The 18,760-nt window shown below is 41.1% G+C and overlaps 1 protein-coding gene across 1 annotated transcript; it reads right to left on the reverse strand.

Moving 5' to 3' along the window:
* Positions 1-10,002: 10,002 nt before the first annotated feature.
* On the reverse strand, positions 10,003-18,257 carry LOC101839653 (mago homolog B, exon junction complex subunit). The gene is made up of 5 exons (XM_005072857.4): positions 18,090-18,257; positions 15,089-15,147; positions 13,997-14,107; positions 11,285-11,367; positions 10,003-10,348 (listed from the first exon to the last, which is right to left on the reverse strand). Exons 1-5 carry the CDS (start codon positions 18,181-18,183, stop codon positions 10,249-10,251), a joined length of 447 nt encoding a protein of 148 aa, XP_005072914.1. The 5' UTR covers positions 18,184-18,257; the 3' UTR covers positions 10,003-10,248.
* Positions 18,258-18,760: the final 503 nt, after the last annotated feature.

The following is an 18,760-nucleotide window of genomic DNA, read 5'->3' on the forward strand; positions in this document are numbered from 1 at the left end:
CCTCCTCTTGAGCAAAGTGAAAAGAGGAAATTGCATAGTGAAAACAGATTCTGACAACAGAGGAAAGAACCAACACACCATGGCAGATGTTGCAAACGATGCCCACATTCAATATTTGAAGTCCGAGGAGATAGCACACCTGCAGAGAAGGTAAACCCAGTGTTCTTAGCAAAACCACTGCCAAAAAGAGGTGGCTGATGTTCCTCTGCTCCTAGTTCTGTAACAGACTATTAGAAATTTTCTTTTAAGCCACTGTTTGAAAAATAAACTCTTGTTTTTGAATTATGCTTGTTACAGCTAAGTGTGCTTTATGACACCTTTGAAGCACTCACATTTCCTCTGTGGAACTTTTGGTATTAACTTTATAGACAATGTTTACTGGTGATGTTGATGTCATTTCATACATAGGGGTCTTACTGCTAACATTTTCAGGTTGCTTGGTTATCAAATCTAACACTGAGCATGCTCAGTAAATACCCTACCACTGAGCTACAGACTCAGGCTTTGTTTTTCATTTCATTTTGCTTTGCTTTGAGACAGTTGTTGTATCATACTTACTAAGTAGCCCTGAGGAGCCTCAAATTTACAGTCCTCTTACCCCCATCTCTTCAGTGCTGTGATTACAGCTGTATACCACCATACCAATTTACACCATGTTTCTAATTCTTTTCTGATAAATAATAAGCATATTTTCATTTTATAAATAGTGTCTACAAATTTTTCAAAGCCATATGTAATTATTAATCACTTCTGTACAGCATAAATTAATTATGCTAATTAGATAACCCTCCTCTGTTGACATTTAAGTTTGCACGATTTTGGTCTTAGAAAAAACACTATATAGGATATACTTTAGAACATACGTAGATAGATATTTTATGCATGAAGTCATGGATTAAAGGAGATACACAATTAAGGAATTCTGATATAAATTATCATACACCCTCTAGTTAATTTATAGTCTACCAGTTGGGTGTGAAAATATTCACAACTGGTTTTTTAGAGATGAAATAAGGTGAATTTTTCTTCTGTATAAGTTTTACCCATGGTTTTGTGAATGATAATTCCTGGAAAGAAACTGTGTGTGCAAAGACTGATTTACTTCTTAAAACTACAGTGTTGTGAGCTGGGCAGTGGTGGTGCACGTCTATAATCCCAGCACTCAGGAGAAAGAAGCAGCTGATTTCTGTGTGTTCAAGGCCAGCCTGGTCTACAAATCCATTTCTAAGGCAGGCAAAGCTGTTATAAAAATAAACTTTTCAAAATCAAAGCCAAATCAAGCAAACAAACAAAAAATACAGAGAAATGGAGCAAGTTTAGGAAATAATTATATTACCACAGAATAGTTGAAACCCTCTAAACAGCCATTCTTAAAATATATTAACTTAGCAGATCACTAAGTTCCACCAAAATGAAAGGTAAAAATGTCATCTGATGACCTATGGAAAGCTTCCCTCGTCTTGTACCCAATGATATATCCACTAAATTTGCCTTGATTTATGTAACATTCTCCGTTTTGTAAAATTACAAAACTTCACGAAACGGTTTCCAAGTTGGAACTTGGAGCCATTGTCACACAAAATGGCTCCAGAATAAACTGCCTGTTCTTCCCTTTAAGGTAGAAGTTCTCAAGCTTCGTAATGGTGAAACTCTTTAATACAATTCCTCATGTTGTGGTGGCTGCCAACCATAAAGTTATCTCATGGTAACTTCCTATTGTAATTTTGATACTATTATGAATCATAATATAAATATCTGATATGCAGGATGCTATGAGCCTTTATCATTTATTACAGAAATAGCGATTAATAATCTAGATGTCAACCCACCAGAATTAACTTCTGATGGAGGAAACTTGTCTGTGAAGGTCTGCAAGAAATACAGACTCCAAAATATCTGTTGCTTCTGCCTGTAATTTTAAATGTGCTAATTGCATTCTTCCCCTAACCTGTATATTTGTGTCTGTATCCCATAAATATATTCCCAGTCTACTGGGAACACATATCTATGAGAAATCAGGAGGATGACTTTTCATTTGGCTGTATAATCTTGATATAGAATATATACTTAGTACCTTGTATTCTTAAAAAGACCCCAGAGAGGTCCCATTTATTAATTGTCAGTCTGTCGGTCTCAGTGTCTGTGCTACTGGTGTTATGTTCAGGAAGCTGTCTCCTGTACCAATTCGTTCAAGGGTACTTCCCACTTTCTCCTCTAAGAGATTCAGTGTGGCTGGATTGATGTTGAGGTCTTTGATCCATTTGCACTTATGTTTTGTGCATAGTGATAAATATAGATCTATCTGTTGTCTTTTACATCCCAGCACTTCTGCAGGGCAAAGGACACAGTCAACAAGACAAAACAAAAGTCCACAGAATGGCAAAAGATATTCACAAGCCCCACATCTGGCAGAGGACTGATCTCCAAAATTTACAAAGAACTCAAGAAGCAAGACTCAAGAACACCAAAGGATCCAATTAAAAAATGGGGTACAGAACTAAATAAAGGAGTCCAAAACGGCCAAGAGACACTTGAGAAAGTGCTCAACATCTTTAGCCATTAGGGAAATGTAAATCAAAACAATTCTTGAGATACCATCTCACTTCTGTGAGAATAGCTAAAATCAAAAACACTAATGACAGTTTATACTGGAGAGGATGTGGAGAAAGGGAAACACTTCTCCACTGCTGGTTGGAATGCCAAATAGTGCAGCCATTTTAAAGATCAGTATGGAGATTCCTCAGAAAAATGGAAATCAGTCTACCACAAGATCCAGCAATTCCACTCTTAGGCATATACCCAAAAGACGTACCCTCATACAATAAGGACATCTGCTCAATTATGTTCATAGCGGCATTATTTATAAATTTCCAGAACCTGGAAAGAACCTAGATGCCCCTCAACTGAAGAGTGGATAGAGAAAATGTGGTACATTTACACAATGGAGTACTACTCAGCAGGAAAAAAAATGGAATCTTGAAATTTACAGGCAAATGGATGGCACTGGAAGAAATCATCCTGAGTGAGGTAACCAAGTCACAAAAAAGACAAGCATGGTATGTACTCACTCATACGAGGATTTTAGACATGGAGCAGGGCATTACCAGCCCACAACCCCACCGCCAGAGAGTCTGGGGTGCAGAGAGGACCCTAAGAGTGATATACATGGTAATCCGGAGAAGAGTTAGGGGATGAGATCTTCTAATTGGATTGGGGGGGAGAAGGGGAGGGTAGAGGAAGATGGGAGAAATAGAGGGAGAAAAAGGGAGGGGAGAGGAGGACATGGGAGAGCAAGAAGGTTGAGCCAGGGTAAGAATAGAGGAGAAAAGGATGGGAGATACCAGAAAAGAGGGAGCCAGTATAAGTTGGAGGAGAGATCTGGCACCAGTGAGATCTTCACAGATCTACAAGAATGACACCAACTGGCATTAAGGCTACCTTAAATGCCCTCCCATGATAATGAGAATGATAACTACCTTATATGCCATTCTAGAACTCTCATCCAATGGCTGATGGAGGCAGAGGCAGACACCCATAGCTGTGAACTGAATTGAACTCCTGGAACCCAGTTGCATAGAAGAGTGATGACCAAAGGAATCAAGATCAGTCTGGCAAAACCCACAGAGGCAGCTGACCAAAACAAGGGGAAACACATGGACCCCAGACTGATGACTGAGGGGCCAGCATGGGACTGATCCAGACACCCTCCCACCAAACCTGGGTGACAAAGAGGAGGCTTTGGCAAACTGTGGGACCTGGGAGAGTGGAGCAGTATTTATTCCTAGCATACAGAAGAACTTTGGAAACCCATACCATGTGGAGGGATGCTTTCTCAGCCTGGACACATGAGGAAGAACCTGGGCCCTTCCTGGGATGATGTGACAGACCCTGAAAATCCCTCATGGAGGCCCTTGCCCTCCCTAGGGAGTGCAGGGGGGGTGGAGTGAGGGTAATGGGATGGGAGGATTGGGGGGGTAGGGGAGGAGGGGAGGGAGAGGGAACTGAAAGTGACATGCATAAAAAGTTAAATAAAATATATGGAAAAAATAAAAGTAAATTAAATAAAAACAGAGAAAGGAAATTCTTCTCATTCAGGGGTCATTGGGAACAAAGTCACTGCTTGGCCTAGAGGTTGGAAATGCCAAGCCCCAGATTTTATACTACATAGCCATAGTTCTTCCCTTTGGTCTAGTGCTGAGAGGTTCCCATTAATCAGCCAAAAAAATAATTTGCCAAAAAATAAATGCTAATGTGAATTAAATGCTACTTGTTTTCCTTCTGAAGCTTATGCCACCAGCCATCACCGAGAAAGCAAATGAGAGATACAATGTCTTTTTCCATTTTTCTATATTTACTCACTACAAATTTCTAACTTAACTAGCCACACTTAATAAATGTAGTTAGTACATGAAAACCCCATTTTTCTCTCTTCTTAGAATTCTGTACTGATTTAAAGCTCCTTCCTTAAATGATCCTTCCAGTATCTGTTGGGAAGTCTCAAAACCATACCCCTCTAAGACTTAAAAGTCAGATAACTGGCATCCACTTTATCAGTCTTTGTCTTCTTGGCCCTGAGCAATGCATGCCTGGCACCTTGCTATTGCCAGAGAAGTGTCAATTGTGTCTGTATGGGTATATAAACTGGAAACTTTGTGGGACTGAGGGGGAACTTTTGAAAATAAAGAAACACGGTAAGAAGATATGTGTGAGCTATTCGTTTCCTTTACCCTTGGATTCCTTTAGCTATATCCCACACTTGCTATAAGCATCCTGCCTGAATTCAGAGGTCCCTGTTAGCAGGATATCCAATATGTGTCCCCTTTGAAATGGTCTTTTGACCCTCAAAGGGATCAAGACCCACAGGTTGAAAACCACTACTTTAAGGTGAAAGCTGTCTTTTACATCAACAGGTCTTCATGAATTCTTGCTGTGCACATTGCCAGTGGGGTCTCACATTCTAACACAAGCCAAAGACTTTAGAAACTTCATGGGGATTGGAAGTATGGTTCAGAGATGACCAAAAGCACCACAATAAATAATAATAATAATTAATAACAATATTAGAGGAAGGAAGGGGAGGAAGTCTATTTGATTTCTGCAGTCTGTCTGTGATCATGGTCTAACCCTTGCCAGAATATGTTCAAATCTCTCACTATACTTTCATTGATTTTGGCATTTCCAAGTTGCAGCTTGTTTTTGATAAAATCAATTTAAATTATTCTTCAAATCAAGTGTCAGTTGCTAATGGAGCACTGGGGGATGGGAATGGCTGGAGAACAGAAGAGGGCCTGATGATGCAATGACAAGTCTGATCCCCACTTGCCTAGGCCTGAGGTGAGCTTCCTGCTTCTCTCTTCCTTTACTAACCTCTAGCCAGCCTTTAATCTTCACTCTCTTTGCTTTCATTTGCTCCCACCTCCGAAGTTTCCTCCTAACTATCTACTCCTGTTCTCACCACTAGGTTATTCTGCCTCTGTCTTACACGGCCAGTTTCTATCTTACATTGTTCTTCGGTAGACTTAAAAATATTTAAATTGTTTTATTATTGTGTTTGACAGGTATTTATGTGAGTCTGGGTACATGAATGCCAGGGGGTCCATGTGAGTGTCAAAGGATAACTTTACTAAGATAGTTCTTTTCTTCAACCATGGGTTCCAGGGATCAAATTCAGGTAGATCATTAGTCTTTATTTTCCCACTACTTTTACCCACAGAGACATGTCACAGGTCGCCTTTTGGTTCTTAAACCCTAATATCTCTGAATCACTACTCAATTCTTCCATTGTTGTGCACTAGAGGTCCAGATATTAACTCAGCTCAACAGTGTAAGCAAAGTTCCTTGGGTGCAGAACCAATGTTTCCAGACTACCTCCCATGAGTTTCTTTTGTCTCTATCTATCCCCTAATGGTGGAAGACTCTATCTCTTAACATCACACACACACACACACACATACACACACACACACACACACACACACACACACACACACACACACGTATGTTGTAGAATATTAATTAGAGATGTGCTACATTAGTTTCTGCCGTGGAAGATTTTTCTTTATGATGCAAAGATGTGTTGCATTCTTTTATGTTGCATTTGTTTAGCTGTGTGAAGCTATGTTACTTTGCCTGACTAAAACATCTGGTTGATCTAATAAAGAGATGAACAGCCAATAGTGAGGCAGGAGAAAGGATAGATGGGGCTGGCAGGCAGAGAGAATAAGTAGGAGGAGCAAGAAAAGGGGGAAAGGAAGACTCCAGAGGTCAGCCACCCAACTCCACAGCAAGCCATTTGGAGTAAGAAGTAAAGAACGATATACAGGATACAGAAAAACAAAAGCCCGGAGGCAAAAGGTAGATGGGATACTTTAAAGAAAAGATGGCAAGAAAGAAGCCAAACTAAGGCCAGGCATTCAAAAGAAAGAATAAGCCTCCATGTGGTTTATTTGGGAGCTGGGTGGTGGACCCCAAAAGAGCAAGGAGTAAAAAGCATCCATAACATGCACACACACCACCAAAAACAAGGAATGAATGAAGAGATTTAAGGAGGGGATGGTGGGTGGGGGTGGAACAGAGGCAGCACTAGAGAAGGTGGCAGACACTGTCCCAGTGCAGGCAGATGCTTGTGCTGTCTCGGCTTTCCAAAGGAAACACTGAGAAGTCAGCTGATTTACTTAAGGGCCCCTTGTAACCAACTCTGGACCTATAAATAAAGCCTTACCGAATGCACAGACTACACATAGAGGAGGACTCAGAAGGGCCTGCATTTTAGTTTATCACAACGCAAGAGTCTGGTACCTGGAGAGACATGAGTGGAAACACCAAGCTCCTGTGACTTCAGGTAAATCCCATCATTCACAGCCTTGAACCACAGCAAAAAAGAAATGCCATTTCTCTTCAGGCTTGCTGTGAAGATTTAATAAGATGTACAAAGAGCTTTTTGTTTTGTTTTGTTTTGTTTTAGGCAGGGTCTCACTATGTAGTGCTGGCTAGCCTGGAATTCCCAATATACACCAGGTTTGCCTGGGACTCTCCTGCCTGCTTCCCAAGTGCTGGGATTGGGGGTGTGAGCCACCAGGCCCCGCTTCACAAAGTTTTAAATCATAATCTGGGAAATGGATGGTAAACTTCCACTCAACATTATATTTAAAGTCCAAGACTCTAATCTTTCCTTACCAAATAAATCTGAGCAAAACACCGCATATTAAAGTCCTTTTTTAACATGGAGAGAGTGGGTCACCTACTTCCTAAGGTTGGAACAACTGCAAAACTGCAATCAGGAACATAGAGACAAAAACTTTTAGATTTGGATGCTAGAGATGGCTTGGCAGCTAAAAGCAGTAACTGTTCTCCTAGAGGACCCAGGTTTAATTCCCAGCACCCACATAGCAGCTAACAACTGTCTGAAGCTCCAAGATCTGATACCCTCATGGAGGCAAAACACTGCACAAAAAATAAAATAATTTTTAAAGGGTCTTACATTTCAAAATAACTTTTTTTTAAGCTCTCTAGCCTCAAACACTTCTTTAAGACACAGGATGAGCTACGTTTTCTACCTGACTCTGTCAAAGAGTACAGGTGTTTGGAAGAACAGGATGGGGAGGGCACACGAGCCAAAGTGAGGCACCAAGAGATCTACAGCAGTGAGCCGCTGCTGCTCCAGAGAACTGAGAGTGTTGCTCCAGATCAGGAGGCTTATGTCACATTGCCCACAGACAGGTTAATGGTGTGTCTGCTGAGAGGGAGCCATCTTCACCAAGGAGGCTGAGCAAGGGCAGGACATGCCTCTTTGTGCTTTCCACATACTGTTTGCCTCCCCTGACATCACACAAAGTCTGAGAGAGAACTCCTTGTGTGTTTTGCTCGCTACTGTTATTGTGAGTTGCCCACCAGTGTGCTTGATAAGGGAGGGAAGCTGACAAAAACTGAACACAGAACAGGAATTTTTGGCTTTGGTTGAATCCACGGACAGGAGGATGCCAGTAACTATAAAGCTTCCTCTGCGCTCTGTACAGCTAAGCTCTGACTTTCTAGAAAACTCTAAGCTGGTAATAAGCACAATTAGCACTGGACGATAGAATCACCTCCCATTCGGCTCTTTAACCAAAGAGCACAAAACAGGAAGTACTGAACCCCACATGACCATCTAATCAAAAAGGTGAAAAACTTGTATGTTTTGTTTTCTTGAATTTTGTCTTCTAAATTTACATTTGTGAAAAAAACAAACAGCGAAGGAAACCACAAAAGCCATACACATACGCACACACACACATTTATTTCCCTGGCTTCTTTGCTGTCAAAGCCTTTATTTGTGAAGCCACAACTGCCTGTCCTACAATGTTTAGACAGCTACAATCCTAGTCACTTTCAAACCTTCTAGTGGGACCCACAAACATCAGTGGCATCATCATTTCACAGCTGCAAGCTGTTTTTCCTGCCCCGGGCTGAGGTGACGGACACCTGCAGTAGCCACCAGCCCACAGGGAAGGATGGGCTGACTCACCGCCTTCAATGGGAGGACTGATTGGCTGGTCCTGGCCAGCTTCACACCTCTTGGTACTTGTCTTAAGATGGACCTTTCACAACTCTCAAGTATGGTAAACTTCACAGCTCTTAGGAAAACCAAGAGCTCTATTTTAAGATTTCCTGTGCCCTAAACCACCCTATGTCTACTAGCATCTGCAATCACTTCTGTTTCTAACTGCATTATCCGGCCTGCTCACATGGTCCTTGCTGAGACACAAGCACTGAGACAGGAGAAATGAAAAAGATGCTTCAGAACTCAGTAAGAATGACAAAAGGGACTCGAAGAAGGGTTTCAGGTGGATATTTGGGCTCTATGCACTCAGGGATAAAACCCACTTATAGGTCATAAGAAAGATGGGTCTGAAGAGGTCGCTCAGAGGCCAAGGGCACGGGCTGCTCCTCCAGAGGACTGAATTTGGATGGGGATAATTCCAGTCCCAAGGAATCCAGCATCCTCTATTGGCCTCTGAAGGCACCAGGCATATTTGTGGGTGCACAAACACACATGCAAGTGAGCATCCATAACAAACAAAACATTTAAAAGGGAAAACAGTTAAGTACTGATCCACAGCTGAGCTTCACTCCTTCAATCCATGTTCTCCATGCATCAGCTCAGAGAACTGAGGCCATGCACACTCTGAAGACTCTGATGAGCCCCCCAACTCCACTGCTCACCACTGGGGGAGTCCGTAAGTTCAGCTAATCTCTGCTAAAGCATTATTCTTTACAGATAGGACTTCATGTAGCCTACACTACATGAAATAGGCATTGAACTCCTGACCCTTCAGCATCTTTTTCCTAGTGCTGGGGTTTCTGCTCTGGCCACCACAGTGGTACACACCTTTAGGAGGCAGAGGCAGGCAGATCTCTGTGAGTTTGAGACCATTCGGGAGGAGAAAGAGGACAGCAGCAGTACTAGCAGAGACGAGGTGAATGGGAGGAAGTGCGAAGGACTAGGGAAACATGAACGCCGTTTCCAGTAAGAGGCTGACAATAGGCATGCACACTATAGGTGGTTAAAACTGTAAAGCTTCAAGTCAACTCCTAACATGTAAGCACACAAGCACACATAGGAATAAGGCCAAATGTGGGGTGCTGACTACACTCCTTCAACAACTTAAAAAAATATTTAAATGTGAAGTATCCAAAGACAGCATGTGATAATATAAAAAAAAAAATCTCGAACCTCTGTAAACAACCTAGGAAAGTGTTACAAAGGTAAGTCCTATGAAGTATGCAAGCAGAAGAGTAACTCTGTGGTACCTTCAGCAGCTGGGATTTGGCTATGAATTTCCAGATGAGAGCCTCTGCTCTGAGCTCATCCAACAACAACTTATGAATAAAGTGAGTCACTGATTCAGCCAGGACAGACAGACAGACAGACAGACAGACAGACAGACAGACAGACACACACACACACACACACACACATACACACACACAGAGAGAGAACACAATGACCACCCACTCCACATCCAGGCTTTGGTACATTTTATTAGAACAAAATTCCAACAACAACAAAAAAAGACTTTTATTTACAGAATCAGTTGCATATAGGGACTGTCTAGTCCACATGGACCCAAGAGAGGAAAACCATTAAACCTGTTTTTTTTTCACATGCTGAGTTTATATACAAAAGTTTCACATTCATAAAAATCCCAAAATAGTCAATAAAAACCCTTCCTTTAATTAAATATATAAATAACCTCAAAAGTATCCGATTCAAATTGGCTTAATCTTGAAATGTAGTCCAATGAGACTGAAGACTAAACATTTCAAGTCCTGCACCAAATAGTAAAATACACGGAGGCCTTCAGGATCCCTAAAATTAAAAAGAATAAATAAATAAAATTACCTTCTGATTCCTATGAAACACAATCTTATAAATTCTTGAAACAAACCAAACCATTTGTACCAATTAAGCTTATAAAATCTAGGGAAAGGAACATTTGCTGGCAACTGAAGTGAACGAACGGAAAGATTAGAGCCTGTGTCTTCCTGCAAGGAGGAATGCAGCTCACCAACACTCACTGATCTCTGGAGAGCACAGTACACAGCCCACGTCTGCACCAACTGTAGCAATGTCTTTACAGCTTTAAAAATTCAGTTGTTCCTCATGAACATGGGTGTCCAGTTATTATTGTACATTCATCCCTTTCCCCTTCTTTAATACTTATTTGAAGCAGCTACTATTGCGGGGCACAATTCTAACTCTGAAGACAAAGCAAGGCTGCTATGCAGCTCATAATTAAGTTATAATTTAGAGCAACATGAAGCAATGGAAGCAATATGGGCACATTTTGAGGGAAAGGATCATGAAGAAATGACTCAATGATTAATGATTCAGGCCAACAAAGCTTAAGTATATGCTGCAAAGAACCTAAGCACAAAGATGGCTCACACACATACCTATTGCATTTTTCAAGTGCTAAACCCAGGGGAAAATATGATATAATATGAGCCCAGTGAAGATGACCAACCCAAAATTTTCTTCCTTTACATTTTGTGCCATTACAACCAGGCTTTTTAATACAAAATGACCAACAAAAATCATGCATTATTATGTACACTGCTGAACTGAGTACTTAGTGAAATATGCTGTTAACTTCTCTGACAGACAAGATAACAAGTGTTTAGTTACTTTTAAAAAGTCCCAGTGGCATCTGAATACTAAGCTGCCTTACTAGCAGACCACAGTTCTGACACGAGCCTCACTAATGATTTATATCAGCTCAGCCAAAGATTTTAAAATACTTACTTGGATTGATTTACATCAATAAGAGAACCTATTTTTGATGTGGTAAAAGAAATGTGTTCATCCCCAATTACAATTTCAAGTTCCTGGAAACAAAAACAACAGAGAAATGGCATCATCAACAACAACAACAACAACAACAAAAGTCTACCCCAGAAGATACAAGATACCTGTATTCATGCTGCAAAGAAGCGCAAACTTTCTAGGACTTAATAGAGGGGGAAAGAAATTCAATCTCAGCCAAGCACGGTGGCACACGCTTGTAATTCCAGCACTCAGGAGGCAAGGCAGTCTATGGCCAGTCTGGGATAGAGAAAGTTCCCGACCAGCCAGACTACATAGAAAGACTCTCTCCAAAAGAAATTTAATGTGCTAGACTGAATTCTCTTAATATAACATCACCGACGGCACATGAGCACTGGCCTCTGGGAGCCAGAACCGCTTCCCAGAGCCGTCATGAAAAGGGGGCTCAGACAAAACAACCCAGAAATGCTTCTTATGATGTTGGCAAATATGAGAGCTGTCATTTTAAAGCATATGTTAGAGAAATGATTATACAAATACAAACCCACGTAAAATATCACAAAATGCATTTCCCTTTAGGTAAGTTTCTACGAATATATGACATCAACAATGGCTACCGTTTTGGCTCCTGCCACACATCAGGCCTGAATGCTGGGATTTTACACACACTCTCGGCAGTCTCTAAAACACCTTTACAAGAGTACAGACTTCATTGGCCCTATTTCACAAATGTACAATCCTACACTCATAAAGCACAGGACATACATTGATATCAATAACCAGGAATAATGCAACCATGACAGTAATGTTCCATTAATCATACTAATATTATAAAATATTATGTAATAATATTACAGGGTAATCAAAACTGCCAATATAAAGGAGATAAAAATATACTTAAGTATATTTAAGCGTCATATTTACTTTCTATATTGGGTTTTTAAAATATAAGTTAACATTTATAAATGCAGATATTTCTAATGTATATGTATATATTCATATGTTACTATAAAGGCTGTGTTGTGTGTTTATATATTCTTGGGGAAAATAAGTAATTATCTCTGGTGAATAGAAGTACTTGGCACTATATAAAATTGAATAGAAAAAAACAGTAATGTTCCCATTTAATAGACTAATACTCTCTGAAATTCAATGAAAAGTAGAACTTATAAAACAATATGATCTAATGTGGTTGCTCCAGTACCATTATCATCATATAAATTTTATCTATACTGTTTACCCAGAAATCTAAAGCTAATGAAAGGGCTGCATGTTTGAAGAGTTCTTACATTGAATTACAAAGTAGATGCTAAAAAACAGTCCTAGCTATTTAATCAAAAGGCCTAACTATGGACTTCATGAGATATAGCAAATTGAGAATTAGCTAAGATTCTCTGATAATCACAAAATCCTTGGTTTAATTAGCCAGTGGCAATTTCTAGAGCAGGCCTGCTACCCATCATGAGAACATATCACCAGTGCACAGATACAAGCACTGGTTCTCCCTAGGATAAAAACTTTTTATTTCTAATGACAACTTCTCCATATCTGCAGTTATTTTTTCTAGAACTGATAGTTCAGAAATGAGATCATTAAGGCAAAAGTAGAAGGAAAATATGGACATTTTCTGATGCATACTGCCAAACCACCCTCCAAAAGAAGTATATCGACTTATAAACAAAGTCAAGTCTAGATGTCATATCCTCACTGTAGAGGCAGGGTTAATAGTCTTAAAATATCTGGCTGTCTTGTAGACACAGATACAAAGAAACTACTATGCTAACAGTGTTGCTATGTATGCCTCGGGTTCCCACAGGACACAGACCACCACTGCTGTTTCCGCACACCATACTCTACACTGGGCTCTTGCCGAGAACAGTTGCGTTTCTGCTACTTTGAGCACGTATTAGATCTCGCTACACTTTCTTCTAGTCAGAGAAAGTGGCAGATATAAAGTACAATACTCAGGAACATAGAAAAATGAAATTAAGTGTTTCTTTCTCTCAGGTCTTGTATTTCATTTCTCCAAGAATTGAAAATACCCAATTCAGAAACCAAACTGTCTTTACACAGAGTGAAACTGGGCCTGCAAAGTTCTTTGGGAACACTCTGAGAAATATCAAGTATTCTGAAGCGAATGTAAGAGGCAAATACAGTGGGCCATTTGAAGGAAAAAAAAAAAATCAACCAAGACTTTTTCTGGGGCATTCAAATAAACAAATTCTGAAAGATAAAAATTTGGAAAAAGTGAATTGCTGCATTCAGTGATAAGAATTAATTCTCAAATTTAGCTAGCAATACTGTACTCATTTACAATAGAAATAATTTACAATAATGACTAATTTACATAACAGTGTCAAAATATCCTAACTTTAGCTGGACAGACTAGACAAAAGATGTAGAATATTGTCTGAATTTAGAGCTTTATGCTAACTCCTCTACTAGTTGGAGATAGCAAAGAAAATCAAGCTAAGTAAAAGCTGGGAGGCATAGCTTGGATGTAGTACTTGCTTGCCTAGCATGGATGAATCTTGAATTCAATTTCTAACACCACAAAAGATATTTTTAAGAAAATGAAATTTATATAATCAAAGTTCCAATAAGAAACCAAGCTGAGTGCTTACGATGAGACACAGCCGTTATATTGTCAACTGTGACTCTCTCCACCTGAGAGAACCACGAGGCACAGACCTGTCTGCCAACCCTGTCAGGGGATGGCCACAAAGCATCGTCCTCTTTTGTAATTTCACTGTCGTCAATAATTCTCTTCAGCTCTTCCATTACACTCTTGTGAACATACGCCTGAAAAAAATGACAGGAAAATCTTATAGCGCCCATCTGTCTTCCCACCGTTCAGCAAGATATGACAAAAGCAAGCTACAAATCCTAAATATGCCAGCAGAATAGGAGCAAAAAAAAAACTGAATTTGACTCCAAAGCTGCAGAATTAAAATTTATCCTTCTCATGATTTTTTTTTTATTCCAAAGCTGCAGAATTAAAATCCATCCTTCTCACGATTTCTTTCTGCTCTCCTGCCCTTTAACACACACCCTTCCCTCTTCTCACCTCTGCTGCTTTAAGGCTCCACAGTCTGCCGGTTGTAACAGCAACAATCTACTTGCTTGCAGTTAATGGAGCAACATAAGAGCTATAGAGCGAGGACACAACACAATCACACAGGAGCTGACACACTAAGCCCAGTCCACACTTCCAAGCCTTTCATTTAAAAATCACACTTCACAAATGAATTAAAGGATATGAGGTTATAAATATTCAAGTTGATTCTCTTGTTACAAAATGTTAAAATCAGAACCACCAAGTAGGTAAAGATAGCCAAAACTAAAGACCTGAGTTCAATCCCTAGAACCTCCATAGCAGGGAAAAAACAATTCCTACCAACTGTTCTTTAACTTCCACACATGCATTACATGTGTACCCAACACACACACACACACACACACACACACACACACACTCTCTCTCTCTCTCTCTCTCTCTCTCTCTTAAAAAACCTTTAAAAAAGCTATAATCATATGTAGTTAAAAGAGAAACCTTCCCATTTAAAAGTTGGTTTCTTGATTGAAACAGAGCCTTTGAATAACTTTTGTCAACGCAGACAGGATAATGTAAATGTAAAGATAAATGTAAAAAGAACTTAGCCAGAGGCAGGTAGATCTCTCTGAGTTCAAGGTCAGCCTGTTCTACACTGTGAATCCCAGTAGAGCCAGAGCTACAGAGTGAGACCCCATTTCAAAAGAGAAAAGATAGATAGAACAACTTACCTCTTTTCTGATCATCACATCATTTTTATAATTGCTGTTGTTGGCATATCTAAGCTTTCCTGTACAGAAAAAAGGAAGAGCATGAGCGATTTTAAAGGGAAAGACAATTTCATATCCCACTTTCATTAGTAAATCTACTTTCCTCCTGTAAGATCAGTGATGCACACTCAATACTATAAAAGTGAGCTAGCAAATTTTAAAATGTTCCATAGCTTCTACATACAATGGGTCAGGTTTGTTAAGGCTTGTTCTCACCATTCTCCCCCTTTCTGAGACAAGATCTCACTATATAGGCAGTTTGGTGGCCTTGAACCCACAGGGATCAACCCACCCGCCTCAGTCTGTGTCCTAACTGCTGGGATTAAAGTTGTTCACAACAATTAGGATTACTTTCTTAATCTAGCCCCTGAACTAAATGTGCTGTGACAAAACACAGAGTATTCTCTTCAAGTGTGACATGCCGGTGTTTAAGGCAGCATTCACAACATTTCATCTGACCTCTAAAGGAATTCGAGCAGCAAGTCTCACTTTCTCACCTATTCACAGGACATGAAACCAAGTTAAGCAACTTGCTCAGGTTCACACAAGACTTAAGAAATCTCTTTGCATCAACCCTTTCTCTACTAATACAAAATATTCTTCCTCATCTGCTGAAATGCTAGGTTAAGGTACTGGGTGTACCCCACAGGAACTGTAAATTCTATTAATCACTATTTCTCATGTAAGTGGAATGATTTGGTGCCAAAGGTGCACGAGAACCAATCCATACATGACATTTCCCTGATAAGTCTTGTTCTTAATTTGTGTGATTCAGGGTGATAAGGACAAGCTGCATGGCATTCACTGGCAAGGGGACTAAGAACAGAATTACAAAAGAAATAAGAAAAATATCAAATCAAATGAAAAATACAAAATCAAAAAAAAAAAAAAAAACACCACAACCACAAAGAAAAGAGTAAGTTTGCTCCAAACAAATTTTGGAGAACAAAGATAAAGTTATTAAGTTTCTAAACAACTGAGGGTCACAGCTACCTTCGCTACTTCGGAAATGCTTGATTCATATACATGATCCTCCCCTACTTTCCTTTTCAAGGAACCTTGTCTGAAAACACGTATACAGCACTTAATTGAAATCTATAGTCATGAGCTTAGTTAAACATCTGTGTCTCAAGTTCAACCTTCAGCTTTGGCACTTGTGTACTGCCCAGTACATAATGTACATTCAAAACTAAAACCCTTGGGGAAGGAAAGCAGAAATGTCCAGGACAGAACTGCCTTACACTACAGGGAAGGGACTTCCACAAACCACTGCTCACTCCACTTGTCTCTGGTTTTTCTCTCCCTCAGAAGACAAGAAAGCTTTTCTTTTTTATCTCAAGTGTCTCACCTTCTAGAAGTGTTTTTAGTTTGGGGGTTTTTGTTTGGTTTGGTTTGAACTTGGTTTATTGTATTTTATTTTTGGTGTTTTGTTTATTACAAAAAGGGTTGCTCTGTGTAGCCCTGGCTGTCCCAGAACTCATCTGTAAACTAGACCGGCCTGGAACTCATAGAGCTCCACCTGCCTCTGCCTCCAAAGTGCTGGGATTAAAAGCATAGTCACCATACCTGGCTTAGGGGAAGCTTTTCTCTTTTTCTTCTTTCAAGGTCTGATCACTTATTCGTGACTCTTTACTAGACTCAGACTTAAAAGGAGATGCTCTCAGCAAGCACAGCCTATGTCTCTTGGAAATCTATTCCTGGTGTTTTTTTTGGTTTTGATTTGGTTTTGGTTTTTTGGTTTCTTTCATTCTATAGGCCAAAAGTTTAGCATATCCTCCATCTTCGAAGTTTTTCTTAGTGTATTGTTTCTTCAGAGCTGTAAGTCGGAGCTGAGAATCCTGGGTGCTTTGGTCCCGGACTTCTTACCTTCCTTGTTTACCAGCTTTCTGACAAAATACTGGCAGATATCATCTTTAGAGAAATTGAAAAGTTTTAGGATTCTGCTGTCAGTCCGGGACTGTCCTTTTTCTTAATGATAACCAATCTGAAAGACAATCAGATTGGCATCCACGATGTTTCTCCTTGATCTACAGCAAGTATGCTCCTTACTGGACAGCAGGCACACTCTGCAGGGGGTCAGGAGGCCTTATTTCATGGGAAAACCTTACTGGTGGTTTCCACCAATGATTGGGACCACGCAAGTCTTCCACTCTTCACCCAAAGCAACAGCAGCTATTTCTGTGGCCTTTGCCTCTCTTAGAAAAAAAGCACAGAGCTCGTGTTCACTGTCCACTTAAATGTGTCTGACAGCCAGTGTCTGGGGAGGAGATACTCAGCTTCTTTTTAAGAGGGCTGAACACGTAGGAGGCAATGAGAAAAGAGCCTCTAGGAAGCTTTCGTTAGCTGCCTTACCTCTGAGTGTCATCCATCCACGTATCTTGATAAGGATGGCATTTCAAAGCCTAACCCTCATCACACTCCTGTTTAGACAGAGGCTTCCTCCCCTATGAAGCAGCCTTAACTCACAGAGTAAATGAGTGAGTAGGCAAAAGGTCCCGCAGAGATTTCAAGTATCTGCTGAAGCATCACTTGGTATTTCTGCTAACACTGCCGAGGCACAGACTCTCCGTTCTACGTTCCAAATTTTTCTTCTATGTTCAGCTTTCCCGATGGTAGCAGGATTGGCTTTTCTGGATAACTTTACGGCAATTTTGCTCTCACAGAAAACACCCAGGCCTGCTACACGCGCAAACTCTTTCTAAGCTGGAGAGAAGCCCTTCGTGCCCCGCGGGGAGGCTGGAGCATGGTGACACACCTGTCACCCCGACATCCCGGAGGCTGAAGCCGGAGGACCGTGAGTTCGAAGTCAGCCTGGACTAAACAACAAGACCTCCCACCCTACCCTGACTCAAAACGAAACAAGTAAATTAAAATAAGGAAGAAAGAAAACAGAAAGGAAGAAACTGAACCCCACCCCACCCCCCGGGGGCTCGCCCTCCCTCGCGGCCCCTGCGCCGCTCACCGTCCGGCCGAAACTCGAACTCCAGAAACTCGTGCCCAAACTTGCCCTTGTGGCCCACGTAGTAGCGCAGGTAGAAATCACTAGCCAAAGACATTTCCGCCGTCGCCACAGCCCGAGGCACGGCCAGGCCAACGTGCCGCCGGCGCGGGGCAGTGACGTCAGAGGCGCTGGAAAAGGGCGTCACGGCGGGCGCGCTGGCTCCCGGGGAGATTGAGAAGCCTGGAAGGCCGCGGGGTCGGGCCAGACGCGCTGAGGAGAGCTAGAGGTTCGCACTGGAGCGTCCTCACCAGGATCCCAAGCACAGCTTTGGTTTTTTGGAAAGGATTTTTATATGTTTTGCTTTTCCCTTGTAATTAATTCTCTGACGATTTCATACAGGTACATAATGAATTTTAGTCACTTCCTCCTCATTACCCTAGCTCATCTCTCCTCCCGCTGAACCGCTCTTCCCAATAAGTCCTGCTGGTCTTCATGTCTTACTCACTGGTGTCTGGGTTGGGGGTGGGGCGGGGGCGGGCTCAGCGAGTTTAATGAGGCTTGCTAGTTTGTGTGAGCACAATGGAGGCCAGAGTCCCTGGATTTCATTACGGGAGTCTATATTGTTTGGGGGTAGCCTCCTGTGCCACCGGTCCCCATCTACTGCCTCCAACCCATCTGCCTGCGGCATTCCT

Source organism: Mesocricetus auratus, unplaced genomic scaffold (genome assembly GCF_017639785.1).
Source record: "Mesocricetus auratus isolate SY011 unplaced genomic scaffold, BCM_Maur_2.0 Super-Scaffold_100001, whole genome shotgun sequence".
NCBI classification, from domain to species: domain Eukaryota; kingdom Metazoa; phylum Chordata; class Mammalia; order Rodentia; family Cricetidae; genus Mesocricetus; species Mesocricetus auratus.